We start from the raw sequence: 10,313 nt of genomic DNA, 5'->3' as shown, positions 1-10,313 counted from the left end.
TTAATGAAGAAACATGCTACAAATACTGTGGTATTAATTATTGAATGAGTATATAATATTTTCAAGGTATTCAATACATTTATTAAAATATGATTTTTTTGCACTTTTGGTTAAGTCTAAATATTCTATGATAAACATAACCAAAACACGAAAAAAATAGTCGAGTAATGAATAAGTGCTTCAAAAACAGATTAATTACAAAGATGAATAAAATTGTATACACACATAAAAATAACACGAATATATAAGAAACAAGTATATAAAGGTTATACAGTAAAATCAAACTTTTTCTATACAAAGGCATTTGTAAAAGAATTTTTGTACAACATATAGATAAGATGAAACATGTACAATGAAAACATGGAAAAACCCTTCTGGATATGTAAATGATTTACAATTACGTTTGGCGAAAGGCTTCAATATACCCTTAAAATATAGCTTTTTTTAAATTTGACTTATTTTCTCTGCGAAAAGTGTTCATTATATCATAATGTTATTAATTAGGTGATTTCATATTGGCCTAGTATTGATACGACAATAGTCTCTGTATCTCGTCAAATACGTAATAGTTGATTAATAATAAGCCATATTAGGTAGTCTGTTGCAATGGTTGCCAATTTCTGTATGTTTTCATCATTAAATGTGGAATATATAGTGAAAATCATCTCCTAGATCCGTTGAAAGCGTTGAAAAATGTTTACGCATGAATCGGCAAATTCTGCGATCCACCAAATTCAATTAATTCTGGTGAGAACTGGTTTCGCTGAATGCACAATATCAAAAAAATTAAGTGTAATGGTAATGAGTGGATATGTAACGACTAAGTAAAAAAATGTAAAAAATGCAATATTTGTTAAGAAGAAATATTGCACAAAACTCATTAGACAGTCTATATGAAAACAAACATGTGCTGAGCTTGATTTTTGTATAAACATTTATGCGAAAAACTAAAAAAGAATCTAAACCTATACATAGCATCCATAAACAAAACGAATGTTTGCTCAAATATGTATGTAGTGTAAGTGTCTTATGCATCTCTAATAATATTTATACCCGAGGCATCCTTTGATAATACATGGGTTAAATACTTGATTGCCTATTGGTAATTAGATTATAAAACAAGAGCACCGTCAACGAATGGCAACGCTTGTCTGTCTATATCTGAGTATTTTCCTTTCATTCCAGTCGAAAAAGCTATGTGCTTTCTTATACATGTGAGTATTGTCTCGGTGTTTTAGTTTCTTGAGCGTTTTTAATTATCGAAATCGTAAAAGTGTTTTTCAAGCAACGACGAGGATAACCAATGTTTACCAAATACCTCGACTTATTCTGCAAACAACAAATAACAAGCACTTTCGTCTAATACAGTCTCTATGTATTTCCAAGTGCAGCACCAACAAACACAAAGAAGCTTAGCAGAGAAATCATAACAAAGAAAACGAAGGCACACCAGTCAACCATAGCACTGATATCTTGCCATGTTATTTTGTTCCCATCCTCATCAATCAAGTCGCCATCATTCTTCGCTATCTTTTTCTTTTCCTCGCTGCCATTTTCAACAGTTTCTTTCTTTTGCCACGCTGCAACCTTAACTTGGATGATTTCAGGGTTAACTTTCTTTTGCTTACAGTTGTAGCATGCAAGGGCTCGATACAGTGACCTGAGCCAGCCTGGAACGTTTTGATCGCCGGCTTTGTTGTGCAGGCGCATGTTGAAGATGACGACCACTATTATAAGAGAACTGCTAATCAGGTCAATCACAAGTTTGTACGATATAAACGGTACTGGATCCGAACTTTGGGGAAGGTAGTCCATAACGATAGTCATATAGACAGCGATGGCCAGTAGGGTGGTAATGCAATATCCAATTCGTTCCCCGGATTCCGGAACTAGCCAGAACACCAGTGCATTCAGTAAACTTAAAAACAGAATAGGCATCAAAACATTTAGAACCATGTAGGCGGATTTCCTTTTCAGGTACAAAATAAAATGCATTTGTAGTTCAGTTCCGGTTGCCAGGGTTTCAACGTAAACAGATGTGGACGTTATCTCCCAAAGTGAGTTGTTTTGGTAAAGGGTGAAGTCTATGCCCGTCTGCCCGATTTTCAGCAAGTTAACCTCGTTGTTCTTGTAAGCGAGGGACATAAGTAGAGTGTCACACGCCTGGACATCGAAAGGATAATATTTGACGTTCAAGGAACAAGTAGTTTCAATCATAGCCCCTTGTAGTAGTTCGATTGTTCCGTCGTCCCATATCCGCGCCTTGTTCCAACTTTGGACAAAATACATTTTCGTGGTTGCTGGTGATGCGAGAAAGATTTCTGGTAACCATACGTTGGATACTGGGACAGTTATACTCTCAATGCCACCATATTGTTCTGGATCCCATTTCAGTCGGTAGTCAATCCATGTCATCTGAAGAGCACCAGTGTACGAAAACGTTTCTTCCACTTCGTTAAATTCCTTTAAAGACTTAACAAACAGTGCAATGCTGACGTTTAAGGCCTTTGTGTGGTCTGACACTGGACGCACTATGTTAGTATAGTTAGTAAACAAATTGGAAAGCAATTGTTCAGTATCACTGACGCTGTCTGCTTTATTATATGTTATCGTGGAGCACAAGTAGAACAAGGATAGTATTCGGAGTTTGTTTGCCATTTCGAGAATAAAAGGTAATATTTCTTACACGGCTAATAGTATATGTAATACACTCACACACACATATATTATATCCGATATATTAAATGTATACATGTTTTTTCCAGCACTCTACGAATGTTCAAATGCACTTCACGCTGATTGCGAAATAAAATCAAACAAAAATATCGCCACTTTCTTATGTTATCATTCATAAATATGTTTATCGGATAATGTGTGTATTATTCACATTTCTGATTATATTCTGTTGTATTTAAACAACACGTATATATTATAACTCTTAAGTCCCCTCAAAATATGGTTATACACTTAAAGAAAACTATATACAATGCTCGAAAATGAATTGACCTCAGCTGAACTTCTTTAACAATTATATTTATACAATTGAAATAATAGACGTTATTATAGGTATCAAATGTTCGTAGTATCATTAGAGCTTCAATCAGTCTGAACATGGACAATGTAAGTATTGAAAGCTAGCAGTTCATGGATGAACAAACCAATTGTTATTTTGTACAATTTATCAAAAGCATAAATGTAATTAGGATCATTATGACAGAAGGCGTTTCGATCTGTTAATTGTTCAAGGCCTATCGGCAAGGCGTGTATTGCTTCCAAAAACATTTGGGCATTTTTTTAAGATCTACAAGTAATTGGATTTGAGTAATTTGTCTTTAAAAGAATCAAACCAGTACAATAGCATCAGGTAGAATTTAAGTCTAAATTAGAACTAAATATGTTTGCAAAGATGCGGCCGTTTTGAAATGCGAAGATTATATGTGAAAGTTTCAGCTTCGAAAACATGTTAGAACATGATTTGTATATGTGTTTAAGTTGTGTTGTACTTAGCATTTACCATTTTACTGACCACTTTCATAGTGTAGTTTACACGCAATATTTACTAATTATGATTCAATAGTATGTGCAATAGCTATTCTCTGCCAATAACATGTAAAATTCCAAAGTTGTGTTTTGTTTATTTTATACAAGGGTAGATGAATAGTTGACGGTATCGGCGATTTTTTGTTTTACGAAATAATTGTTTTACTCACGATCTTAGTAAGTGAGTAAGATATAATATGTTCGGGTAATGCCAGAAAGAACCAAGCGCCATTCATGTACAGATGATTTTTGAACCTTCTGGCAGTAACTCCTCGAAATAAGTAACATACTAAAAAGCTTGATCAAAGTAGGTTAAAAAATGCTTAATTGTATTTAGTATGATGAACGAATCTGTTAATGTAACAGTCATTTAAGCAGTTATTTAACACTGTTGATGACCCTGATACCATGCTGTTTTTACGCCAGATGATGTTGTCTACTTTTTGAAACAATAAAGAAACTTTATGAAGCGTTATGTTCGAAATATTGAATAAACCAATCACATTAATGAATTAGATAAAGGTGGCGTTGCAGATATGTGATTAAATCTTTTTTTCGTTTATGAAAACTACAAACTCTAACCAAATTTGAAGACTCCTTTAAGTAAACAAAAATGATACCGGTCATATTCCAGCTTTTGGTTTCGAGGATTTGTTGTGCAATTACAGTATATAATTGTAGTATAAAGGTAGTATAAATGATAAAAAATATCAATTAATCTTTATCAAGGTAAGCAATTTTATTGTGTGTGTGTCGATTTTACTAAAGCCTTTGATAATGATGGTAACTCATTAAGTTAAAATTGCGACGAAAAATAATTGGATTCATTTAATCTTAAGTTATTCAACAGTTAAGTCAACGTAAAGTATGGCCATCATATGAATGGAACATATATATCAGAGCGTTATTGAATGGAACATACATATCAGAGCGTTATGAACGCTGAATTTATTTATAAATAATGATAAAAGAAAAACAGTGATTTTATGTAGTGGAGGACGTCTCCCGGGAAATTTTCATTTTTATAACAATTGCAATTCAGATTGTTAACGAGTTATCTGAGAACAGTTTTTGCTCACAGCGTTTCGTTTTCAGATACTCAAAATACAATTGTTGATCAAGTAGTAAAAGCAGGTTAAAAGATGAACACTTTTTTAGATTTCATTAATAAATGTTAATATTGGTCATAATTGTTAAATGTGTTCGTTATAAAGCTTATTTCTCCCATTTTTAATGTGGTTGTTAAGTTTGCGGTTTTGTTAAAGACGAGCCATAGAGTTTATTTATAAAAAGCGAGGTTATAAAAATAGAAAAGTTATTTTTTATAGTTCCGACTAGAAATAGTTCCATCTTCTAAGTGTTTTGGTTTTGTCAAGATGTTGTTCATTTATGAATGCACCCAGACATTAGCCGATAAAGAACTTAAGGCTATGGGCAACTTATTCGGTATAGCTATGACAAAACATAAATTCCTGTTAAAATTATGTTGGTTTTATTCAACTTGTTTGCTTCATGTTACTCATGGGAATTCTGGGGCGTTTGTAAAGCTCAAAGTATAGAAAAGGTACATAGAAAATTTCTTTAAAAATAATATTCCCGTATTTTTTTTTTACAAGCAACTCTTCAATCACCGGTGAACTAAGACGATGCCCGTTTTATGTTATTTTACTAGCCATGTACGCATAGTAAATATTACCTTAAATTGTATCAATTTAAAAAAGACTATTGCATTGTATACCATACATAGAATGCTTTAGATACGATGCAGAAAGTCATCCAAACTCATGTAATTCGAATTAAAAATTTGGGACCGGACCAGTTCCGGACCAATGGAAATCAACGGAAAACTCCGTTCCTTTCCTGAAAAGATTGTCGGGTACAAAAGACTGGCCGATCTGAAAGGTGTATAAAATATGAAAATATGTATTTTTTGTGAAGTGCATTTATCATTTCAATAAAATTTGTAAACAATACATTTTAACGTTGTGCAACAATTGAATTTCGTCCGTTTCATGTTTACTTATTGCAAATGATCAAACATTGGTTTCATATAATATAAAATATCATTATTCATATTTAATAAAAACCTAAAAAGGAAAGAAAATTCAAACGAGTATTACTACGTTTACGGAGTGGTTCTGTGAAATATCGTGAAGTAAATTGCGTCAAAGTGTAATTGCTTATTTTTTTTACTTGTACATTTACTCTTGGAGGAGGTTTGTTATTGGTCCCTGATTAATTTGAGCTATTTTTGATGCACCTTTATCTGTATGGTTTTATTTTTAATGAATATATTGTTCACACGGTGTCTATCCAAACAGTATCACGAAGTATTTGCAATTTTATGTATGATATTTAATACTTATATGTAATAAGCTGTTAATTGTTGTTTATTGTTATTATTACGATTTGGAAATGGTCCGGTCCGGCAAGTGTTTTATACCCAATCGAAATTCTGAAGACTTCCGAGCGCGTTCCGGACCGCTGCGGAAATTTCCTTTCGTCCGGAATTGGGCTGGTCCGGCCAGTCTTTTATACCCAATCGAAATTCTGAAGACTTCCTAGCCTTTTCCGGACCGCTACGGAAATTTCCGTTAGTCCGGAATCGGGCTGGTCCGGCCAGTTTTTTTATACCCAACCGAAATATCCGCTTTTCCTTATAATACGCAAGATTCAATGAAGAATGATTGAATCCAGAGTCTATAAGCATTGTATTTCTGCTTTATAGGACTTGGTTATTTGACATATATATATGTAATGGGCACCGGAGAAAATAAATGAAACTTATTTAGTTCACTTGTGGCATATAGGGAATTGAAAGCAGCTATTTTAGAACCGAAATATATTTTAGTATATGAATTAAACCTTTATTTTTCATCATATTAGAGAACGTCTTTCTTAATTGAAAATATATCATAAAGAATTCTCAAGACAGTGCGAATTAGGTAGTCTGGGGCAATTTGAAGCAAAAACACAGTTGTGTTGTGGGCAGACATTTCCGTAAAATATACAAATCGTTTTAGATCCAAAACCGGATAAAGTCGTCTTTCGTAAAATTTAGTTAACATTTTATTACCCAAAAAACATGTCACATAGGATGTTCGTTTTACTTCTCAAAAAGATTGTTTCTCAATATTAAAAAACAACATGAACTTTCGAAACGTTTTTACTATCGGCCTTCCCAACCCACTTAAATTGCACATTCGGAACTCCTCGGTCATTTTTATCGAAAACAACCTCGGATGTATGCCGGTTCATCAGTTGAAGTAGTTCGTATTTTTTTTTTTAAATATATCATTAATTAAGTGTAGTGTTTTAGAGCTGTATCTATTGATCTCAGTTTAAATTGATTGCCAGTCTATTAATAGCAAAATGACCGAACCATTCAAAAACAGGGTTCCAAAAAGCTGTTGATGTAATTGAGATGCACTGCTTGAGAAAAGGCTTTTCGAAAAAATAAGTCCTAACACCAACTTAAAATCGCTGCAAGATTAATCAGGGAATCTACCGGTAAATATAATGACGTCAAAAAAGCTTATATAGTGTGTTCAAATAGCTCAGTGGTTAACGCACTCCGCCAGGGTACACGTCCGGATCGTTCGGTCTAATTTCGAACCCGCTCAGCATTAGTATATTTTCTCGAAGATTTTTTAATCTTATGTTATTATTCGTATGATTTTATTTACATTATTGGGGTATTTTCTCTTGAATAAAGTATGTTATAAAATACGTGTAAACGAACATCACCTGCAACTTTCACTATCGGCAAAGCAAACGCACCAGTGTTCGCTCAGAAATGTAAAGTTACAGTGTGTGTCAATCACGTGTTAAATGACGTCATATATGCTACGTCGGAAGGCAACATTTTGCTCAAAATGAGGACGTAGATGAAAAAAAGTTGTCTTTTACAACACCATTTTATATAAAACAAAGAGCAGTCTATGCCGCCTACTAATAAGCCCCGCATTTGTTTTATAACCGAAATTTGATAAGGTTTCATCAAACACTTTGACACCCCTGTTTCCAAAAATAATGTTTTGACAGTGCTCCGTCAGACGGTCGTATTGTGAAAAGGTTTGTCGAAGTGTTTAAGGAAACTACACTCTCAATCAAACTCTGGTAAAGACCGAAGGCGGGGCTCTGCAATCGGGGTAGACTGTGCTATGTTTCATTTAAAATGGTGAATAAATAGGAAAGTTATCTTTGTTTTAAGTCTTCATTCAAAGCAAACTACTGCCTTCCGTCGTAGCATTTAAGACACAATTTATCACGTGGTATACAAACACTGTACCTCTTTGGTTGTGTTCCCGTTTATCTACAGGATGTGCAAGGTATATGCCAATCACTGCAAGTTGTGTCCGTGAAACTACCGGTATTTTATAGAAAACGTGGGAATGTGATGTGATGACGTCAAAAAGGCTTCTTCCCCTTGCTTTGTTTTTGGCCTTTTTATAGAAAAGCTGGGATATACTTAGGTGTTGACAATGATGCTTAGTATGATTATGACAGTGTGTACATATAGCCCAGTGGTTAACCCGCTCGGACATGGATCCATACGATCGCTCGGTGTAAGTTCGAACCCGCTCAGCAACACTATTTCCTCGAAGAACTTTTTTATCTTATTTTCAAAGGTGGGATTGTGTTGACAGTTTTCGTATTTTAACTTAGCCTTAGCTGCATAGAACATTTTTTTGCGTTTAACAAGTTTAAACTTATAGTATGCCCCTTTAAAACAGCACACACCCGTCATAAAACTGGCTTTGAAGAAACAAATATATGTAATGTTTGTTAACTGTCAAATTAATGTTTCAAATTTAGACGGTCGGTAATTATGTCGATAATTGTACAAGGTTTGTCTAGACAAATGAGAAAACAAACATGTTTTACAAAGATCTTAAATTTAGGTCTTCATGAACTGAAGTGCATTTAGAATGTGTCAGATTCATGCGCATAAAACGTTAAATGTGTGTCTGAGTCGCGCTGAGTCGCGGTACTTTGGAAAGATGGTAACTTAAAACTGACTTTAAAAGTCAACAACATTGAGTGTTTGATTTTTTCAAAGTATTTCTAAAATATGAAGAAAGGCTTTACAAAGCGTATTGAAGGGTGGTGTGGGTGTTCGTAGGTACGTGCGTGCGTGCTTGAGCGTGCGTGTGTGCAAAAATTTGTTAAAACGGTAAAACTGTGAGAGTGCAGCTTTAAGTAATGGCTGGCACTTATCGGTTACTGTTTTGGGCCACTCATTAGATATTTTGGATTCGATTGTTTTTGCCTAAACAGAATTACAAAAAAAGTAAAAATCAGTACAGCCTTTTAATGCTTTCATCGCTTTCATTATTATATATTATAAAGAAGTAAAGAGTCGGAGGTAAAAATAGGGTCGGTCGGATTAGTGGAAACAAAAAATAATAATTTTACACCTTTCGAAATTATCAGTTTCTGTGTGAAACATAAAACATTTACCACAGAAGTTTTTTTGGCGTTCAAAGATTGCAAATTATGTCATTTACGTCCAATTTCAGTTTAAATAAAGAGCACATATACAAACTATAGTAGCATTACGTATAACGTACACTACGTCATTTCTGTAACTGTTAGATAATTTATTGGTAATCAGAGCCGGTACTCATAAACCATCTTTCGTCATTTTCCTAAGTTAAAGCTGCACTCTCACAGAATGAACGTTTTGACCACTTTTTTATTTTTTGTCTTGGAACAAGCCAATTTATGTGAAAATCCATGGAAACCAGTCATATAAGACTGCTGACAAAAACAAAGATTGCAGATTTCAATATTTAAGTTCAAAAAATGATGTTACGTATATGCATTTTTCTTAAACCGTTAGTAACGGTTTTAGCCATAAAGCATTAATTTTGGAACGGAATTATTGAAATCTGCGATCTGATCTTTTGTCAGCAGTCTTTTATCACTTGTTTGCAGATACTTACGGAAAAATTTGCTCATTCCAAGACAAAAAATAAAAAAAGTTGTAAAAACGGAAAATCTGTGAGAGTGCAGTTTCAGTATCTCAATGATCATAATATGAAATGATAACTTAACAATATCTTAAATACTTTATTCTCATTGATAGTATTGAAAATGTATTCATTTATTCTAAAATCGCATCATTTTTCTTTTCTTTTAATTTGCCTATATTTTTAAAATATCGACATAGTTAAGAATTGGCATAAGATGATTCATGAATACCATTCCAGCAAGCAAGTTATTTTCAAGTGATACCAACCAATACACCAGTCAGGAGTCGAAAAGGGCAGGGCAGGGTGCTAGGTCAGAAAGGGCACTTATGATTCGCATTGAATGAGTCTTAATGGAACCTTAATGGCCTATGTTCAATTCCATTCGGAAGTCCTCGGCCAATTTCATCGAAAACAACCTCGGATGTATGCCGGTACATCAGTTGAAGTAGTTCGTAAATTCCTGAATTATATTATTTATTAAATGTAGTGTTTTAGAGTTGTATTTATTGATCTAAGTTTAAATTGATTGCCAGTGAACTGTATTATTGCAAACATAATTAAGATTCCCAAAAGTTAAGTCATAAAGTTTAACTGCTAAATAAAATTACTACGCGATCTACTTGCAGCGGACTTAAACGTACCGCTTTTTTGAGTATGTAAACCGTCCAAATACATCCGAGGTTGTTTTCGATCAAAATGGCCGAGGAGCTCCGAATGGTTCAATTCGTATTGAGTATGCGTTGTAACTTCTTTCAATAATAATAGTGTTTTATGAATAACTTTCAACTGTTATCT

At 33.8% G+C, this 10,313-nt stretch overlaps 1 protein-coding gene across 1 annotated transcript; it reads right to left on the bottom strand.

The window, feature by feature from the left end:
* LOC128236455 (neuronal acetylcholine receptor subunit alpha-6-like) lies at nucleotides 1-2,987 on the bottom strand. The gene has a single exon (XM_052951319.1). It carries the CDS (start codon nucleotides 2,656-2,658, stop codon nucleotides 1,372-1,374), a length of 1,287 nt encoding a protein of 428 aa, XP_052807279.1. The 5' UTR covers nucleotides 2,659-2,987; the 3' UTR covers nucleotides 1-1,371.
* Between the last annotated feature and the right edge of the window lie 7,326 nt (nucleotides 2,988-10,313).

The sequence above is a fragment of the Mya arenaria genome, chromosome 6 (assembly GCF_026914265.1).
Source record: "Mya arenaria isolate MELC-2E11 chromosome 6, ASM2691426v1".
In the NCBI taxonomy this organism is placed as follows: domain Eukaryota; kingdom Metazoa; phylum Mollusca; class Bivalvia; order Myida; family Myidae; genus Mya; species Mya arenaria.
Note: the sequence above shows the minus strand (reverse complement) of the source record. Positions and strands in the feature narration are given on the sequence as shown.

Coding starts and splice junctions, on each gene's coding strand:
- LOC128236455 (XM_052951319.1), bottom strand. CDS start 2,658: ATGGCAAACAAACTCCGAATACTATCCTTGTTCTACTTGTGCTCCACG.